Source organism: Watersipora subatra, chromosome 7, assembly GCF_963576615.1.
Source record: "Watersipora subatra chromosome 7, tzWatSuba1.1, whole genome shotgun sequence".
NCBI classification, from domain to species: Eukaryota; Metazoa; Bryozoa; class Gymnolaemata; order Cheilostomatida; family Watersiporidae; genus Watersipora; species Watersipora subatra.
The window spans coordinates 1,011,406-1,033,590 of NC_088714.1; the positions used below are offsets into that span (position 1 = coordinate 1,011,406).

General features: G+C 37.8%; 1 protein-coding gene and 1 long non-coding RNA gene across 2 annotated transcripts; one reads left to right on the plus strand and one right to left on the minus strand.

Moving 5' to 3' along the window:
* Window positions 1-602: 602 nt before the first annotated feature.
* LOC137400154 (uncharacterized) lies at window positions 603-2,723 on the minus strand. Its single transcript, XR_010979227.1, has 2 exons — window positions 1,973-2,723; window positions 603-1,054 (listed from the first exon to the last, which is right to left on the minus strand). It is a non-coding gene; the product is annotated as an uncharacterized lncRNA (long non-coding RNA).
* A 220-nt stretch (window positions 2,724-2,943) lies between these two features.
* On the plus strand, window positions 2,944-21,970 carry LOC137400151 (malate dehydrogenase, cytoplasmic-like). The gene is made up of 10 exons (XM_068086468.1): window positions 2,944-3,016; window positions 9,044-9,088; window positions 9,199-9,294; window positions 9,877-9,973; window positions 12,787-12,962; window positions 15,158-15,310; window positions 15,610-15,702; window positions 16,273-16,437; window positions 19,522-19,689; window positions 21,619-21,970. Exons 2-10 carry the CDS (start codon window positions 9,086-9,088, stop codon window positions 21,664-21,666), a joined length of 999 nt encoding a protein of 332 aa, XP_067942569.1. The 5' UTR covers window positions 2,944-3,016; window positions 9,044-9,085; the 3' UTR covers window positions 21,667-21,970.
* Window positions 21,971-22,185: the final 215 nt, after the last annotated feature.

The following is a 22,185-nucleotide window of genomic DNA, read 5'->3' on the forward strand; positions in this document are numbered from 1 at the left end:
AATTCGTCCCCTGCGCTCACAAAATAACAAATACCTATTTAGTGGTTATGATTTGCAATAAAATGTAAAATTATGTTCAGTCCTTTATGGAGTTCTTACCTTCGAGACAGATGTTGTGGCAAACGGCGGCGTGAAAGACTTGACAGCAATGCGTTCGGTACACTAGACTTTTGTGATGCTACGTAACACAACATGAACTTTGGATCTAACTTAACCGAATTTAGCTTACTAAACACACACTTGAAGCTAAGTTTAAATCTTTTACTAAACTTAGCTTTGATTTTATCGTTTCAATTATTTATTGTTTTTGGTTTGATGATTTTTGCCTAGTTTTTACCATAACTTTTAGCCGACCAGAACTTTTTTCAAACATTTATGACGAAAAAGACCGAGCGATGCTGTTCTCAAAAGCGGCCTCTCGCATATATGGACATTTGATGGTCATCGAGAACCAGCTTGTATCTCAAAGGTTTCTCGTATCTCTAGAAAGTAGCTTGCTCAAAATTTGGTTCGTACCTCGATTCTTTCAAATGTTGGGACACTTGTATGACAAGGTATGACTGTATAATGAAAACCAAAGGATTGACCTAAATCCATAATCATAGGGCAGTCTCTGAGTTTATTTGGCATTAATTTATTTTAGGCAACATATCCAACAGCTGTTAACATCTACAACATTCATCAGAGAATAAAAATGCTCAAAAACACGCATGGTTGTTATGTCCTGCCCACAATGTAAAGTTGTTCGGCAGACATCAACTCTGACACACATAAAGTCTGAAGTTGGATCCTTTCACAGACAGAAATAAACAAGATAAAATAACAGTGAGTGATGTAGTAGTACAAAGCGAGATATAAAAGCATTGAGATAAAAAACAAGACCAACCCGATAATCTCGAAAACCTCATTTTTTAATTATTACTCTGCCACGTGTGCAATATTCACTACAATATTCACCACCAAGTGGTGGATGAGTGCAGCTGGTTACCTTCAAACCATTGATAGTTCATGTAAGGTCAAGGTTTGCATCGCTTGCTATCCGGCACACCATCATCTACAAGCGAACAACATATACAGTTATAACAACCTGATATAAAAACCTAACCTAACAAAGAACACACAAAACTAACTCATTGCACAGAATGGTAAACTGATTTTTTTTCTCACTGATTCATAATTTATATTCTTATATAAATAGCGGTTTTTTAAAAATTGTCCTACTATAGTGCCTTTCGGGTCAAAGTGCTCATTAATAACATGATCAGACAATGAAGAAAAATGTGAAACGTAGAAGGCAACACTTTCTGCAATATTAATGAGTGCCTATTCTTAATTTACCTGAGTTTGTTTGGAATTAGTTCTGTTACTACTAAACCAAATTTTGTTATCAGGTTACGAAAATGTGGTGACACCAGGTGGTACACAATAAACTATCTATGAAATTAAAATTATATCAATGAAAACTTTGCAATTTGTAGTGAGGCCGACAGTCTGTCATTGAAACAAACAGCTGGGACTGATTGTCTTGTAGAAAAGCGCGAAATAAACAATTCGCCTAAAGTGAATGATGACATGCCTGACCATTAATATGGCTGAAACAAATGCTTAGCAAGTTAACATTAAACACATTAATGAAAAATTTAGCTTCTCTTGTACATTGTTTTCAAGGCGCCTTTATCCTTACAACAATAAAACAACAAGGTTCTGAGCCGTTCGTATTTATCCTTGGTACAATCACTATAAACAGAGAAACAGTTGCCTGAGATAGTGACCAGCTTACTGCCTAACAGAAAAACGCCCATGCAAAACAGTACTGACAAACCTTTGAATATAACTCATAGTACAGTACTAAGAGACATGACCTTGAAACAGGTTAATTCTAGAATATGCACATACTAAACCTCTCGAAATTAACCATATTTTCACGTCCTGAAACTTTAAAAAAATTATCAGTAAGGCATTAAAATGTTACCTCCACTCTCATTACAGGTCGCGTCATCCATGTCATCGTTGCTGTCTTCTTCCAACAATGAGCTCGTAGACGGATCACAAGTATTTTGTGAAATGTTGTTGATATACGTAGTCATTTTGTTGTTAGAATAAGCCACCATGCAACCTAAGCATTCTACCAAATCGTTGTAATACTTTGTTCTATCGTCACTGCTATTAATCCTTTTTGAGAATTGTACATTTTCTGCATGTTTTAAACAAAGGTCTAGGGAAGCGGCCATTTTTAGTTGTGTTTCTACGGGCGTCTTGTATAATAATAGAGTAAACATTTACTAAGGCTAGCTTTCTACCATTTCTTTATTAATTCGTAAAATGTTTGTTTGGCAGAGAGTGCCGTCTTAGTTGCCGTGATAAGACGCGCATGCCATTATTGTTCTAACATAAAAACTTGGATTTTATCGTTCTAATTCACTTTTACAATTTTGAGCTCATGTCAATATACTGCAAATTAAACCTAAGACGATAAGACGCTGGCGAAGCATCTCTATCGTTCTCGCAAACTTTAAATGCTGGAAAAACATATCATCGTGAGATTGCGGTGTGACAAATTTTAATGTCTCTGTTCGCGAATGCTGTTGAGCATAGCGTTTTTGGCTTTAACGTAGTTTTGCAAGCTATCATTACAATATTGTTATGTAAGCTGATGGGTTAAAATAATTTTTCGACAACACTATACTTTTAGTTAGTTTAATTCAAACGAATTATACCGTACGTTACATGGTTTTTTACCGGAAGTTAGACTCGCGTAATTAAACATTTATTGAATTGACGTATCTTAAATCGAGGGTTTTTTGACCATTGCTGTGTAATATATATGGGTAGCTGGGTCAGAGGTAACTCAGCGATCAAGAGGCTATTTTGCGGTTGAGGGCAGTGTCCGCCGGCGTTGGAGTTCTTTTTAATTGATGTTCCATCGCATATCAATGTTCTACGTGACTGTATCGTCTTTGCAAAATCGTCAAAGATTGGTCGCTGTGAATACAGAGACAGTGCAAAACTGCTATATGTGGGTGTTGAACGGTGGCAGCCCACGTTTCCAAAATGTATTGCTCTGGTGTAACGTGAATCAGATTTGTTAAAAGAAAAAAAATTCAGAAATAACCGAACTTTTTATTATGAAAATCAAATGAAATATAAATTGAAGTATGCATTGTTTATCAGCGGATCGTTTTAGTAGACCTTCTGTAAGCTCAGTCGTTCCTCCTGTATCCACACCACCGACAAAAAACTTACTAGGTATGCGGTAAAGTGGTGGAATTGATTACGTGCGTAAAAGCAATATTATAGTTATTTCTTACTTTTATAATACAGTTATCAACATGTGTAGTGACCAGAAAATATTGGCTGTAGAAACCCAAGTTGTGTTTCTGATCCTTGTCTACATATACACACACATACTCTAAACAAATTGCTTAAAAAGAAAGGTGAATGTAGCAATTTTAAGTAATGCCAACGTCACTCAGCTTTTTTACATAAATAGCATCAATTTGTTAGCGTAACAATCAGTTGCTGACTTGTTGATAAACTTTGTTTCAGTCATACAGCATGGATGGTTGTATAGCATTCTGAACTAAACCCTACTAAGCAAGGGTAGGTGACTCCCAACTCAACAGCGAGCCCACGCAGACTCGAGGGTGAGCCGATAAACAGACTCGAGGGCGAGCCGATAAACAGACTCGAGGGCGAGCCGATAAACAGACTCGAGGGTGAGCCGATAAACAGACTCGAGGACGAGCTGATAAACAAACTCGATGATGAGCCGATAAGCAGACTCGATGATGAGTTGATGAACAGACTTGATGGTAAGCCCATAAACAGACTCGATGGTGAGCCGATAAACAGACTCCAAGGTGAGTCGATAAACAGACTCCAAGGTGAGTCGATAAACAGATTCGAGGCGAGTCGATAAACAGACTTGATGGTGAGCCGATAAACAGACTTGATGGTGAGCCGATAAGCAGACTCGAGGGTGAGCCGATAAACAGACTCGAGGTTGAGCCGATAAACAGATTCGATGATGAGCCGATAAGCAGACTCGATGGTGAGCCGATAAATAGCCTCGATGGTGAGCCGATAAACAGACGCGAAGGTGAGCCGATAAACAGACTAGAGGGCGAACTGACAAACAGACTAGAGGGCGAACTGACAAACAGACTCGTGGGTGCCTTCTTCCAACTTTTATACCCTAGTAAGCTAATTGCAATAATTCTTGGTGTTCGACCAGTAGCACTTATAGTGAATGCAGCTATGATACACTGGCTGATATCACAATGCTAAAGTTGGAAACAGTGACAAGAATTCTTTATGCTACTTGCCTTGGAAAATCAAGCAGAGCTATAGTTGAAGAACGCAGTATCTTTATTGGTGTTATATCTCACAGCGCAAAGCAGTAGCACAACAGCGATGACAGAACTGAAAAGTTATTGCAAACCAAGGGAGAAATCCACAGTTGATTAGTTGCACAATCGTTAGGTCAGCTGTTGCCACAATAAAATATTTTGTATACAAAAACAATAATATTCGTCTCTAACTAATCACGCAGTACGAGTATTAATAATTTTCTGAGTATTTATATACAGTAACATGTAGTAACATGCAAATCTTAGAACAATATGGTAATAAATGGTTAACATAAAAAATTGCTAGTATAATCATACATATACACTACATCGGACAGGTGTTAAGTGTGCGCCTTATAAATGACTATTCAAATTAGACTGAACCGCGATAAATCACATAAAACGTAATATAGATACATTGGGTCAGCAATTTGAAACTGCTGTATTATAGACTTAGGGAACACGTCACCAACTCCATTATGCATGTTGGCAGTCTATAAATACTGGTACAAACTGGTTGTCATTTTATTCACTCCACAAGCATGAAACATGCTTGTACCTTTTGCGACTTTTCTTCTAACAAGGACCATGACCTGCAGAGGGATGCTCATGTTCACAGACATCGATACTCTTCCTGTGACGAAGCCTTCTCTACCAAGCCTCTCCTGCAAGCAAACATCTTTGATAAGAACGCAGTCTGCCCAGACCGAACTTCAAGGCCAAGAGCACGTTCACCCCGTTGCCCTGTTCACACAAGGTCACGACAAGACTGACGGCCGTACTGGACTTCTACTATTTTGAATTCTACTTCACGGCGTGAAGTAGAATCCAAAATAGTTTGTCCGCCTATAGACTCTATCGAAAATGACAGTGATTCTCTTGGGCTACTGGACTCACCAGTAAAAATCGACTTTAGAGTACCGGTAGTCCCATCACCCGCCTCGGCCCTTTTCAGGGCCACCATTTCCAATTCAACGGTTTTGTTCTGCGACGACAATGGTGGAAACTCTGTCTTATTATTGTCCACTTTTTTATTACAATTCCTTTTTGACAACAGCAAACTTGATCTTAGTCAGAGAGCATACAATGTAAACTAATAGCTGGAGTTGCCTACAGGTACTATTGAATACCTAGAATGAGATTAAAAGTATTTTCTGTTCACAGAATGAAAGACCAATGACATGCTCAAAGATACCACAAAGAAATTGACATTACCTAAGTGTATTAAGCATGTGTTCTAAATATAATTCACGTGCTGTACATATTAAAAATTAGTAACAAAACCTTATGTTAACCTTAATAACTATAATTACCTACAGTAACTTTATTGTATTTAGTGGTTATGATCTGCAATAAAATGTAACATTATAATGTACCATGTGCAGTACGTACCATAGGGAGTTCTTACCTTCAAGACAGACGCATGTATAACCTAAACTTTGAATTCATTTCAAATAAGTTTAGCTTACTAAACATGCACACTTAAAGCCAAGTTTTAGTATGTATTTTTAACTATTTTACCGGAGTTCAACTTTTTATTACTAAAATTTTATCAGTTTCTGTCATCGCTTTCACTATAACTTTTAGCAGACCTGTTTATAACCTTTTTCAATCTAAGTCGGCAAGAAAGCGCGAACGATGCTGTTTTCGTAATGAAGTGAGTTTTTGTTAGCAGGTTAAGAGAAGTTGTCGGACCAGTGACTTCTGTTGGAAGGGTTCACAACTCCAACATTGCAGCTGGTCTTCAAGGGGAAAATATCACCATTTTACACATGGGAATTGCTGAACTAAAAGAAATTGGTCATTGTGTCTCTTTCAGGCGTTGTGAAAATATTTTTGAAAAATAGCATTTCGGTGTCTTTGTTATTTTGACGTATGTAATAAAGCACACTGACTGCCAAATTTGAATTCGTATGGTGACGTAAGATTCGTATGGCGAGGTGAACAAATCATCATTTTCCACTTTGTAAGGTGAAAAAATCATATATAAGATTAATTGCATATTGAGGGTGCACTGTACTGTATGGTGATGATGATGTGTATAGATGGTGAAAAAAGGCTCAAGGTGTGGAAGAGATATCAAAACCAGATAGCGGACGGATGCCTTCAGGCATCTATAGATGAGTTGTTGAGAAACTTCTACTCACTTTTATAATAATACAGCCATTCATGAGTGATAAACCTAGCTAGTGAATTAAAGTTTGCAGTAATGAGTACCATCAACAGGTGTCAGAGATTGATAATTTTTATTAAGTCACTTAGTATAATGAGCAAATAATCATTAAGCAACAAAAACTAAATCCCGAATTCTAGAGCAGGTATTCTGAACACTTTTTTTAAGGGATCAAATATGCAGATTGTAAAAGCTGGTCAAGACTATTGAGCACAACGAAAAAATAGCAGGCAGGCACAGCTTGCTCTGTGTGATATAACCGTGCCTTTCGCTTGAGATATATGACCATGTACTATCAACAGCAGGGTACAATGCGGTTGAAAAGCCCAGATAAGCATATTGATAACAAATTCACCAGGCTTCATTAGAATTCCTGTTTGAAAAGATAGCATTTATTTGTTAAATCAGTTAGATATAGCCCAGTAAGATGTAAAAGGCGGAAGAACATGTTATAAGACATTTAGCAGTGTTACATGACTACATAACCAGGAGAGAAACCGCAAAAGAATAGCTCCCATGTAAAGGAGGTCGACAGATTTGCGCATGTAAAATCAGCACTAATACCAGTGATCATTTGTATGCAGTATGGAGTAACACCTGTACATCGAAGGTGGCTCGCACATGTATCTGCAACATTTGTTACCACTCAAACCAGTTAGAGTAGATACTCAAGCTCTATAGCATTCATAATAAACCCAAGATCAGGGGCTCTACCATATTTCAAATAAAGTATTTTTATCTAAATTTGCTTATAAACTGCTTTCCAGATATCACAAATAAAGGTTCATTGTCAAACATGGTTAAATTCTTTGCTTTTCATTATTACTAATGTAAGAAAGTTGTCACGCCATGCTTTGATCAAACAAATGAGCACAAAGGATGCCAATTACATATGGCAATGCTTGTAAAACAACTGACATTGCTTAAACAACTCCTACCCGATTTGCCAATTTCAAATCTGTTCCAACACTGCGAAAGTTCAATCAATCCTGATACCATTTAACCTTTTGTTTCAATTCTTCAGTTTATATTACAATTGCAGAGCGTTACTATAAAGGAGTTCATGCTACTAATGTTATCTGCCCCTAAGTACACATCTACGTTTAACATTGTTTGAAAAAAGTTTTGCTTTCCCAAGACCATCTGGAATATAAGTTTGTCTCAGTAAAAAAACTGCTCTACATATTGAGCTTCTTCGTATTTGCAATTGTATTTGTTATCAAAAATTAAAGTTGTTTTTCCTTTGAATATGCCTTATTAATCATAGTGTGTATGCAATAGGAATCATGTACTACATTCCTTTATTAACTTGTCATTGATTTTGAGTTTCAGACAGGTGCGGCAGTCATGTGAGTCGCAAAAGGCTTCACTATTGCACACTTGTTCCTAAAATTGTCAAGCATAGGGTTAATTTTAATCATGATAATAATTTGTATATTAATATTATATGTGATAATAGTTTGTATATTAATAATGCTTGATAATCAAGTTGCAGTACCTTAACATGCTTATCTTTAGCGAGTTACTCAAGTTCTGTCATGTAAAGGAATTAGTATACTAATAATGGTTCAAAAATATTTCGCAGTTTTAGCGTTTTTTTAGTATCTGCCACACAGAAGTTCACTTGAACAGTATACTTGAAAAGATGCCGATGTACATTTGTACAACCATTGCCCATTATTGACCCTAGTATAGTTTTATAGAAACTGCGAATGCATCTGGACCAGCACTTGTTAGCCTTGTGAGCCTATTGACTGCTAGGTCAAACTTTCAGCTAGCAATTCGTTGAGTCAATGTGGTGCTTCAATTGAAAATGCCTTTTATGTTGTGGCCTGGGGCTAGCTGTGTTTATTGAATTTTTAGCAAAGATAATAATTAGTTTTTTTGCGGATGGCTCTCCAAGGGCTCGAGTATGGTCCACTAGAGTTCTACCAATTCCATCATTCACAACGCCTTAACTTTTCTTGCTGACTACACAGGTTAACTCGGAAGATTTTTATAACTGTAGTTTGAGGTGTTCCACACTTGCCGATGGGTTTCGACATGTGCATGCCAGTGTTATCCAATAATGCACAACAAAGTTAGCCAAACTTGTTCTGGCTTAACTACAAAAAATATGTCTACAGTTTTTGTTAGTAGATTATTGATTAGTAAATGGAAATATGGGCAGAAATTGAATGGCATTGAGCAACGTTGTATAAATAGCTTTAGTTTTTGTATTGGTAATGTAGTCCATAAGGTCTGATGGAATACATCTGCTTGATTCACTTCTTGATGCATATCAAACCTAAAGCAAAGGTACTTGTCAAAACAGATCCTTTCACGAGACCATTTCAAAAAGTTTGTATTTGGGAAGAACATCTGACTAGTAGTAGTCTGGCTTGTAAGAGTCATGTGATGTAACCAAGTAAGAAACCTGCATCTTGTAACAGGCTTTCTCCCACTCTCATCACCCTCAGTATTAAACCTTGTGTGGCTCTTTCCCTCGCTACATTTAATATACATTTATCTTGTTCCATAGGCAGTAGAAGTCCTACACAGTAGTATCACCTAACCAAACATAATGGTAAGTCCTCATTGTACATTAAACTTTGGCAATAATCTTCATACAAAGCGATGCTACTATTCAATTGATGACAAAAGACACATTACTTGCTTTATTGCTGATATTGACAGGACTCAATCAGGGTACTTGTGACAGGAGCTGCCGGTCAGATCGCCTACTCTCTCCTCAGCAGCATCGCTACCGGAGAGGTCTTTGGTAAAGAACAGGTGATACCTTACTCTATTGTTTGTCTACTTGACTGAATGGACACATTTAACTTTATATGATTATGAAAGTTGGCACAGAATGTTATTCCGGGTGTAGAATGATATTGAACATTATTCTATAAGTCAATCTATCTCAGGCAGGATTATGATGCACCACTATGTTTTCTTGACACAGTTAATCCGCAAGACGGAATCAGCAAAATCCGCAAGTCGAGGGAGTTTTGTTGCTCACAAATTTTCATCGAATGTTTCATGCTTGCGAAAGGTAGAAACTTGAAACAGCTTTTCCGAATGATGCCCAAGAAAAAGGGGGCAAGCTATTTCATTCTCAACATTTTCCACACTTAAGTCATTCTTATTTCGCTGTGAGTAGTTTCGTATGCCGCCATCACATCTGGCATAGAAATCCTTATCTTTTTTAACAAGGTACCTTCATTAATCTGCAACACGCAAAAGTCCATTGAAACAGTTATGGTACGGTAACTCGATGTGTGCACAACTCCAAATCCTCACGATTCGCGTTATGGAAACATAGTGACTATAGCACTAGTATTTGATAACCCCAGGAATGGTGGTTTGTAGCCAGTTGAATTGGTGCTACTGGACATTCCTCCCATGATGAAAGCACTTGAGGGTGTTGTTATGGAACTGCAAGACTGCGCTCTTCCTCTGCTGAACGGTAGGTATAAATGTATCAGCGCTCTATCTTTACCCGATTCACATATACTCTCTGACCTTCAGCCAGTGTCTGTCCAAAAGTAATGTTCTTTCTCTCAAATCAATGCTGTTCGTGGGCTTCTCTTCTCAGTCCACTATTCCTACCAAGATTAGGTATAAAACAAAATTTGTATTGTCTCTAACCAAAGCTGCTCAAGAAAGAGCAGCTGCGATTTCTTCATGAGGTCATCTTTCCACTCCTTCTATAAGTCTTCTCAATCGGTACAAGATACAGTGACACATTTGATACACGCTGCCACACGGCTCTGATTAGCAAATCACTATTCTATTTTTTCCTTCATTGACAGCAATCACCTTTATCATTTTATCGTAATTTCTATGGCCTCATTGGTTTCGCGCACTGGTCATAAATAAAATTCATATTCATTCATAAAGGTCGAGAGACGTTGCTCGCTATTGAAGCATCGCTAGCTATCTCGCTATTCAGTACCGTGTCTTTAATAGTTTCATTGCTCACTATTTTGTGAGCCACATTTTATCTTGCCGGTAACTTTTCAATTGGTTATGATAGGCAGCCAACTAGCACACCATCACAGCCAGGTTTCCTACTAGGACACAGTCAAAGCTATTGTATTCTAATTAGTAAAATGTAGTCTGCTTTCTTTGTAATTGCATCAACTTTAAGAGTCATCCTGTTTGTTTAAAGGTGTGAGACTTGGTCTGCTAGCATCTGTTATGCAGCAAATCTCTTTACATGTAACTATGAAGTTTTAAGATACCCGAAGCGTCTGCAGTTGGTGATCATGTACGCATGATACATGATGTGTACATGTACACATATGTTTAAATAGAACTTAGAAGCATCTGTCTTAACGAGTCATTTTAGGGTGATTATATATTCCCTTATGTTAATGTTTACAGGTCTTAAACCATAACTGCCACGAACAACTTTTATCATATTTTCTAAGTAAATCAGACACGCTGATTCCGATTTTGTAATCAAAATAAAGATTAGGCCACTAACTTTCAGAGTAATGAAGGATTTTTTATAGCGTTTTAATATCGGTCTCGAAAACAACACGATCGGCATAACAAGCTCCGCCCATAAATACGTGACGTAACCTAGCTTTTTAGGAACAGAAGTTACGTAGGGATGTTTAGACCGATTTAGAATAATAGAGATGGGTGTTTTAAAATCCATTAATATCTAAATTCAGCCTTAAAAATAATATCAGTCTTTTCTGAAAGGTAGATAAGCTATTTAGCATTGCATATTTAAATAGCGTGATAACAACGCTAGCTTGTGATAAAACCGCGCTTTTTGAGCTCATTTTTCTTGGCGTCCAGCCCATTTAAACGTCATGTAACAAGCTGCGAGCAATTTTAAATAGTTTATATCCCTTTCATAAAAAACTGAAATTATTTTACAGGCTGGATTTAGATAATAATGGGTTTTAAGACACCCATCTCTATTATTCTAAATCGGACTAAACATTCCTAACTTCCGTTTCTGAAAAAGCTAGGTTTCGTCACATATTTATGGGCGGAGCTTGTAATGCCGATTGTGTTGTTTTCGAAACGGATATTGAAACGCTTTAAAAAAGCCTAAATGACTTTGAAGGTTAGTGGACTAATCTTTATTTTTAGTACAAAATCGGAATGAGCGTGTCTGATTTACCTAGTAAATACGATAAAAGTTGTTTGTGACAGTTATGGTTTAAATACTTCTATTTCTGTAGCAAATATTGATTTACTTTCCAAAACGAAACAGCTAATAATAAGCAGCAGATAAGTTAGTGAATAACCACAATGGCCCAGACAGACACTGATGAACACAAAATAATTGACCTTCAACACAATGCCCATGCACCACAAGCATATCTTACTTTTCAAAGTTCTACAAACTCTTGGAAAGAGTGATATTATTAGGAGATATCAATTGAAATGGGGCTGCTTTCCTATTTGTCCCGGCCATGATATGATTTTGTTCAATAGCGTATTTGAGTAAACCAGAAATAAGTTTCATGAGATTATCATTAAACTACTGGCTGAAACTATAGTTGTTTCATTTTAATTGTGACCTACATGCACATTTTGACAAATTACAAGAATTCTAATGCTTTAAATGGCGTGTAATTTGATGGTTATATGTTAAATATTGATATATATTGATATATTGATATATATATTGATGGATGTGATGTTAGCAAATGGTTTCATATGATTAGGGCATTTATTTAGAACCAATTATGGTAAGAGCTTCAAACTTACTAGCTTTATGCTCTTTTGTATAGTTTCAGGAAGTTAGGTTAATATTTCTATGTTTAACGGATTTAAGGACATTTAAAATTAGTGTTGAAATTTAAATTTAGTGTAAAAGAATTTCTCTTCACACTCAAAAACTTCATCTATATCCTGTCTGAACCGACAATCATGAAAGTTATTTGGTTTCTTCATATTAATTAACATTATTTGTTACTGTATGCTACAGTTGGAGGATATATTTCTACCCATTTACTCATTCGTTAACTAGCATGCAAGGTGTGTTTAAAGGCACCGCATTAGCAGCAATATAATAAGTGCGGCTTTTGTCGGAATCTAAATTCAACATAGCGAATCACTACAACTACCTGCTGCATCAGATGTCTAACATTGAGTTAAGGGCTTCTTTCCTTCATACGTTGAGTATCAATCTATACTACAATTGAATTTTTTTATTTTATTTGTGGTTACACCGACAACAACATAGGGAAGTGTACGGGTATGAACATTTGTAACAGGAGCAATGTCACCACATTTCCTGTTTTGTTACAGATGTAGTCGCCACTTGCGACGAGGCTGTAGCGTTCGCAAACATCGATGCTGCCATGCTGGTTGGTGCGATGCCGAGGAGAGAGGGGATGGAACGTAAAGATCTTCTTCTCGCTAATGTCAAAATCTTCAAAAGCCAAGGAGCTGCTCTCGATAAATATGCCAAAAAGACTGTCAAAGTATAGTAGTACACTGACTATGTGTTTAGTAGAGAATCAAAGTGATGCAGTGTATTACAATGTACCGTATATACCCATATTTGAGACTACTTCTCACTTATTATCAAGCTTGTACGCCCATAGCTCTAATCTCACAGTAACAAAATGGTAAGAGGCATCATCTACATATATGGTATCTAAATCTGGTCATCCCTACAGCCACAGAAACTGAAAAAACACTAAATCAATCTATGGCAAACTACAGCTCAATTTTAATGCTGACTTCAATCTTGCTTAAATTCAGAGAAATGTGACCATGCTTTAGTGTTGGACTTATACATGTATTAGTACACTTACCATGTTATTACAACCACATGTCATCAACAGCTTAAGGGTACACGTTATTCTTAGGGTGGGTTTGTATATCGTGTATTTGTAGCATCGTAAAAACTATTTTTAATTAGTTTTGCTTGGCACGCTTTGTCGAAGCCATGTTTGTTACCTGACATAGTCTATGTTACCTGACATACTCTATGTTACCTGACATAGTCTATGTTACCTGACATACTCTATGTTACCTGATATAATCTATGTTACCTGACATAGTCTATGTTACCTGACATAATCTATGTTACCTCACATACTCTATGTTACCTCACATACTCTATGTTACCTCACATAATCTATGTTACCTGACATACTCTATGTTACCTGACATACTCTATGTTACCTGACATAGTCTATGTTACCTGACATAGTCTATGTTACCTGACATAGTCTATGTTACCTGACATACTCTATGTTACCTGACATAATCTATGTTACCTGACATACTCTATGTTACCTGACATACTCTATGTTACCTGATATAATCTATGTTACCTCACATACTCTATGTTACCTGACATACTCTATGTTACCTGATATAATCTATGTTACCTGACATAATCTATGTTACCTCACATACTCTATGTTACCTGACATCCTCTATGTTACCTGACACACTCTATGTTACCTGACATACGCTATGTTACCTGACATACGCTATATTACCTGACATACTCTATGTTACCTGACATGATCTATGTTACCTGACATACTCTATGTTACCTGACATAATCTATGTTACCTGACATAATCTATGTTACCTGACATAGTCTATGTTACCTGACATCCTCTATGTTACCTGACATAATCTATGTTACCTGACATACTCTATGTTACCTGACATACTCTATGTTACCTGATATAATCTATGTTACCTCACATACTCTATGTTACCTGATATAATCTATGTTACCTCACATACTCTATGTTACCTGATATAATCTATGTTACCTCACATACTCTATGTTACCTGACACACTCTATGTTACCTGACATACGCTATGTTACTTGACATACGCTATGTTACCTGACATACGCTATGTTACCTGACGTACTCTATGTTACCTGACATACTCTATGTTACCTGACATACTCTATGTTACCTGACACACGCTATGTTACCTGACATACGCTATGTTACCTGACATACGCTATATTACCTGACATAATCTATGTTACCTGACATACTCTATGTTACCTGACATACTCTATGTTACCTGACATACTCTATGTTGTTTGTCGCTTTCGCCCATCTCCAAGGTTTAATTTCTTTATAGTATTGAAAATTGGAGTTTTATAGTTGCATCCAGTGTACTTTTAGTTCTGAGACTGTATCATGTTTATAATAGCATCATCCAAGTGCAGTCTATACTATTAGGTGCAATTAATATGACAAGATATTTCTTCCTAAAGTTATTCATCTAAGATTAACACTGCTACGCCAACGCATTATCATGTACTGCAGGTGCTCTGGGCAGCTCTCAACACCTTTGGGTTGTCATGTAATGGAGGTGGTAGTTGTGGGTATCCCTGACAGCAGTCACGCATTTATCTGTAATTGCAGGTGATAGTTGTGGGTATCCCTGACAGCAGGATTGCATTTATCTGTAATTGCAGGTGGTAGTTGTGGGTATCCCTGACAGCAGTAATGCATTTATCTGAAATTGCAGGTGGTAGTTGTGGGTATCCCTGACAGCAGGATTGCATTTATCTGTAATTGCAGGTGGTAGTTGTGGGTATCCCTGACAGCAGTAATGCATTTATCTGTAATTGCATGTGATAGTTGTGGGTATCCCTGACAGCAGTAATGCATTTATCTGTAATTGCAGGTGATAGTTGTGGGCAATCCTGCCAACACCAATGCACTCATCTGCAAGAAGTACGCACCTTCCATTCCTGCAGCCAACTTTTCTGCTATGACCAGACTGGACCAGAATCGGGCCCAGGCACAGCTCGCTTCCCGTCTCTCTGTACCCGTTAATGTAAGACTCCTTTACATATAGACTTATGCTCTACCGCAAACTAGACATCTGGGAGTGGTATTCTTGTTACTCGCTAAACATGTCATAGCTCTAGGGAATACAGATGTTCTCGTCACAGGTTTGATGTCAGCCGGCTTTGGTTTGCTGATCATATGCATTGGAATAACATAGTCTCGTAGGATGCATGTAGTAAGTGGAGCGTTTTCATCTATAGCTATTTACACCATCCCAACGGAGATGTTTTAGGTTTTTTTTCATAGAACTCATAGAGTTATCTACATAGAGTTATCCATTTGCAGGCAGTTCAAAATGTGGTGATATGGGGCAACCATTCCAGCACACAGTACCCTGATGCTAGGCATGCTACGGCTGAAGTTAATGGAGTCACTCAGGTAGGAGTAACCATGGGCTATCCGCTTCTTATTATCACTGCAAACATATTTGGTAACTAGTTGGTCACAAGCTATATGGGTTGTACCCATCTGTTTGGGTTGCGTATAAACAAATAGTTTGGGAAAGAAATTCTAATAAAATTAAATCGTTTCAGTTCTAGTGAATAGTTTTGAATTGAAAACTGAAATTTCTATCTCTGCATTGTTATGAAATCCAGTTATTTCCTTCTTGTTTACATAACAAGCTAGGTTTTTAGGCATAGCAGTGCTAAACTATTTGGTACCAAGAGGAAAAGATAAGCTCCAGATAAAATGAAATGTATTGGAGTATTTGTATGCAATTAGGTATACTAATAGTAAGGCATGAGGAGAGTAAGTACTGCATCTAATGGGTTGTGTGATATTTACTGTAGCCTGACATTTACAAAAGGAGACACGATTGCAGGAGTAATAAAGTGTAAGATAGAGAGACATTTACTAAGTCTAAAGGAGTCTAAAACTCGTGTTAAGTGCCCGTGTTGGTAAATAGAGCTACGTGCCCTGTCCGCTATCCATTCTGTACTGTTTCAGAGAGTCCACGATGCTGTTAAAGATGATGCTTGGCTTCACAACGACTTTATCAAGTGCATACAGCAGAGGGGAGCCGCAGTTATCCAAGCTCGTAAGCTTTCCTCAGCTATGTCGGCTGCCAAGGCCATTGGTGACCACATGCGAGACTGGTGGTTTGGCGCTGGTGTGAGTTTCCTTAACACTGCTCTTTAATTCTCTCTAGCAAAACATGACGTGTCAAAATTCTTATAAAAATAATTTGTATGGCTTTTATATGATCTCGCTTTTATACTATATTTTAGCTTTCATTATCACAGACAGACATACCACTTTCATTATCTCAGACAGCCATCCCACTTTTATTATCACAGACAGCCATCCCACTTTCATCATCACAGCCATCCCACTTTCATTATCACAGACAGCCATCCCAATTTCATTATCACAGACAGCCATCCCACTTTCATTATCACAGACAGCCATCCCACTTTCATTATCACAGACAGCCATCCCACTTTCATTATCACAGACAGCCATCCCACTTTCATTATCATAGACAGCCATCCCACTTTCATCATCACAGCCATCCCACTTTCGTTATCACAGACAGCCATCCCAATTTCATTATCTCAGACAGCCATCCCACTTTTATTATCACAGACAGCCATCCCACTTTCATTATCACAGACAGCCATCCCACTTTCATTATCATAGACAGCCATCCCACTTTCATCATCACAGCCATCCCACTTTCATTATCACAGACAGCCATCCCAATTTCATTATCACAGACAGCCATCCCACTTTCATTATCACAGACAGCCATCCCACTTTCATTATCACAGACAGCCATCCCACTTTCATTATCACAGACAGCTATCCCACTTTCATTATCACAGACATCCATCCCACTTTTATTATCACAGACAGCCATCCCAATTTTATTATCACAGCCATCCCACTTTCACTATCACAGACAGCCATCCCACTTTTATTATCACAGACAGCCATCCCACTTTCATTATCACAGACAGCCATCCCACTTTCATTATCATAGACAGCCATCCCACTTTCATCATCACAGCCATCCCACTTTCATTATCACAAACAGCCATCCCACTTTCATTATCACAGACATCCATCCCACTTTCATTATCACAGACATCCATCCCACTTTTATTATCACAGACAGCCATCTCAATTTTATTATCACAGCCATCCCACTTTCACTATCACAGACAACCATCCGACTTTCATTATCACAGACAGCTATCCCACTTTCATTATCACAGACATCCATCCCACTTTTATTATCACAGACAGCCATCCCAATTTTATTATCACAGCCATCCCACTTTCACTATCACAGACAGCCATCCCACTTTCATTATCACAGACAGCCATCCCACTTTCATTATCACAGACAGCCATCCCACTTTCATTATCACAGACAGCCATCCCACTTTCATTATCACAGACAGCCATCCCACTTTCATTATCACAGACAGCCATCCCACGTTCATTATCACAGACAGCCATCCCACTTTCATTATCACAGACAGCCATCCCACTTTCATTATCACAGACAGCCATCCCACTTTCATTATCACAGACAGCCATCCCACTTTCATTATCACAGACAGCCATCCCACTTTCATTATCACAGACAGCCATCCCACTTTCATTATCACAGACAGCCATCCCACTTTCATTATCACAGACATCCATCCCACTTTTATTATCACAGCCATCCCACTTTCATTATCACAGACATCCATCCCACTTTCATTATCTCAGACAACCATCCCACTTTCATTATCACAGACAGCCACCCCACTTTCATTATCACAGTCTAAGTATTGTTTTTTCACCATTTTGACCACTAACATTTCTCCTTTCGGTATCCATGATATGAAAACTATGAAAGACGGCATGAGATACTCTCTAACATTGTTTGAGTAACGCACAACTTATATTGAAAATAGCTTTGCATGTTGAGACAAGTATTTGTTGAAGTTTGATGTCGCGAGTCGAAAGGTTGTATGCAGAGGCGATCGTAAGTGAAAGCTTGAATGTACTGTGTCTTCGTATGATAATATCCAGATCAGTGTTCGATTGGGAGCATGTGATGCTTTGAGCTTTTGTTGTCAGTTAGCGAGTGCTTTCTTTTATTATCTCACCTTCTATTTTTGGGAAAACATAATTTGACAGTGTGAATGCTTTCAATGGTTTCCATTTGATTATCTTATATATTTTATTCAAATAGACTTCATACACATCTGATACTTGTATAGTTTATCAGATTTTCAGAATAAGTACAGAAAGAGTTGAATACTTAGACAATTCTAAACTTGCCGACTTTAATAGTTGATGTAAAACGTTGCGATGAGTGCATACCTTTGTGCAAAGGTGCTTCAGTGTGTCTAAATATAAACAGTCATACCTCGGCATACGAGCTTATTGTGTTTTAGTACTCAGTTCATATATCAGTTTACTCTTGTCCTGAGGCACTATTTCTTATATAAAATAGCTAAATACTAATTAATTCATTAGCATACCATGAAAAAACACAAAACAGGATATTGCTGTGAAAAAACACTTTTTTGTTGAAATTCAGCAGCTGCACTAACACAAATACAAATACCTAATTAGTTAAAACTCTGCAATAAAATGTAATATTACTATGTACACTACTGTAAGTTTTTATCTTCGAGACAGACATAGTGGCTATCGGCGGTCTGTGAGACTTGACAGCAACGCTTTCGGTACACTTAATTTTTGTGACACTACGTATCAGAAACTTTGAATATAACTTAAACGAGTTTAGTCTTCTAAATACACACTTGAAGGAAAGTTTTAATCTTTCACTAAATTTACTTTAATTTTGGCGTCTTAATTTGTGTATTATCTGGTTTCAGTTTGGCACTTTTTGCTTTGCGTTCCCTATAACTCTTAGCAAACCTTTTAAAAACTTTTTTCAAACTGATTCGAGGAGAACTACTGTGTGGTGCTGTTCTCGAAAGCGGCCTCTCGCATACTTGAGCATATAGTGGCCGTCTAGGACTAGTTCGTATGCTCATATCTCAAAGATTACTTGTATCTCAAGGAAGAAACATGCTCAAAATTCAGCTTGTATCTCGGTTTTGTCGTATGTCGATGTAGGACTGCATGTGTTAGCAGAGGTGACAGCAATGTGATATTTCACTGGTCATTCTCATAGACTCACTGAGGAAAGGTGTCATTTATGACTTGCGATACCTCCTTCTGCAGGACCGATGGGTTTCTATGGCCGTGACATCCGATGGAAACCCTTACGGTGTGCCAGAAGGTCTCATCTTCTCATTCCCTGTCACTGTTGGTGCTGATAAACAGTGGAAAATTGTGGAGGGGCTGAATATAAATGACTTCGCCAGGGAGAAGATAGAGCTTACAGCTAAGGTTATTATATTATATAGTTAATACTACGTGTAGGTATATATAGGTACTACTACCTGTCGGTATATATAGTTAATACTACCTGTAGGTATATATAGGTAATACTACCTGTAGGTATATATAGGTAATACTACCTGTAGGTATATATAGGTAATACTACCTGTAGGTATATATAGGTAATACTACCTGTAGGTATATATAGGTAATACTACCTGTAGGTATATATACATGTAGGTAATACTACCTGTAGGTATGTATAGTTGATATTAGCTGTATGTATATATAGTTAATAGTACCTGTAGGTATATATAGTTAATACTATCTCTAGGTGTATTAGTGTATCTAAAGCTGTTCACACCAGCCGATTTGCAAAATGAGTTTTTGTGGCCAATATCTGAAAGATTATATGGGAGTTATCGGCCCTATTTTTTTCGTTTACACCAGGATGAGTTTGAACCGAAAGTAGGCGATTTGGCCATTTTCTATTTGCAGGGTGAGGTACTTTTAGCTGATATATTTTTAGTGAGTCAAGATTTACATTCTGTTGACTGTTTCCTACATAGTTTCTCGTGGACATTTTTAGCAAGTTTAACAATTATTTTGCACCGTTCAGTTCATCACTATCACTGAGGGTAATCACTATCACTGAGGGTAATCACTATCACTGAGGGTAATCACTATCACTGAGGGTAATCACTATCACTGAGGGTAATCACTATCACTGAGGGTAATCACTATCACTGAGGGTAATCACTATCACTGAGGGTAATCACTATCACTGAGGGTAATCACTATCACTGAGGGTAATCACTATCACTGAGGGTAATCACTATCACTGAGGGTAATCACTATCACTGATAATGGATAATCACTATCACTGAGGGTAATCACTATCACTGAGGGTAATCACTATCACTGAGGGTAATCACTATCACTGAGGGTAATCACTATCACTGAGGGTAATCACTATCACTGAGGGTAATCACTATCACTGAGGGTAATCACTATCACTGAGGGTAATCACTATCACTGAGGGTAATCACTATCACTGAGGGTAATCACTATCAATAATCATAGGGAGGACAATTTTTTGCCAACATGTTCTGTTTAAATTATTATAGCAACAGCATAACACTCGAAGCAGATGCTTTGATTATTTTGCTATTTTTATAATAATTGAATGCGAGTAACAACTCTGTTGATGGCACCCTTCATAGTGCTATCAACAGAGTTATCAACAGAGTTGTTACTCGCGTTTGAAGCTATGACTGAAAATGAGAGCAATTGTGAAAACCAATATGACATTCAATTTAAATGGCAATGTCTGATCTGTGGGGCAGTGATTTTATTGTCTACTCATATTGGGGAAAATTGGTCTAGAATCATCCACCAATCAGGCACAGCCCTGATAAACTTCTCTCTAGACAAAATCGGTCTTGGGCTCATTTGCACTTTTCACACCAGGCGAGAGTTTCAGTCAGAGGACCAACTCGCCCAAACAATCATCATGAAATTGGCTGGTGTGAACGCTGCAAAAACTGGTATATTATCAAATGCAGCTGGCAGTTAACCATCTTACAGCGAATATCATCACAATTCATAAAATGGATTCTATTAGACTAAAAGGATGCTGGCTCTTTAGTTGTAATAAGTATGGCATCTGGCTGCTGATATGGCTTGCCAGATGTGTAAAGAGAGGCATTGGCATCTGGCTGCTGATATGGCTTGCCAGATGTGTAAAGAGAGGCATTGGCATCAGGCTGCTGATATGGCTTGCCAGATGTGTAAAGAGAGGCATTGGCATCAGGCTGCTGATATGGCTTGCCAGATGTGTAAAGAGAGGCATGTTTTATTATTTGGGTTGGTGATTGGATAAGTTTACTTAATTTCCTATGATTCTTAACTGACTGTTATAGCCCTGGTGCCTTGTAGGAATTGGCTGAAGAGAGGGACATGGCTCTTGAAGCCTGCACGGATTGATATGAGGCCATCAAATCACACCTGTGAATCGCGTGACAGTCATGCATCTCATGATGTCATGCCAGGTGTGTGCTTCATACTCGCTGTCATCCATGCCACTTGTGCAAGTTTTTCTTTTTCTTTAGTGTGCATCTTTGTAAAGGTGGTGGTTTGTGTGTACATTAGCTCATTTTTGTGTCGGTGGTTTAGATCTCAATCATAGGATGCTGGTAACTATGAAGCAATTTTAATTGCTGTCGTCGCTTGATTTGGTGTAATGAACAAATTTTATAAAGAATAAATATTTGTTATCCTTTACACATGGCCCATTCTGGCTTGGCCGTTCTCTTATATAATACTCACTGGTGTTTTATCAGTGTTTGCAGCCTTGGCCTGTGCCTTAATACTTGCTCACACTTTTAGAGGCAGGACATTAAAAACATGAATTAGCTCACTGATACATGCTAATCAAACGTTCCAAGACATCAGGCTATATGAAAAGAATATGGCTGACTTGTCATCTCATATGCCATACACATC

Excerpts from the sequence above, each read along its gene's own strand:
- LOC137400151 (XM_068086468.1), top strand. Across the intron at positions 15,311-15,609 it reads GTCTCTCTGTACCCGTTAAT|GCAGTTCAAAATGTGGTGAT; the intron begins GTAAGACTCCTT and ends ATCCATTTGCAG. Across the intron at positions 16,438-19,521 it reads ACTGGTGGTTTGGCGCTGGT|GACCGATGGGTTTCTATGGC; the intron begins GTGAGTTTCCTT and ends CTCCTTCTGCAG.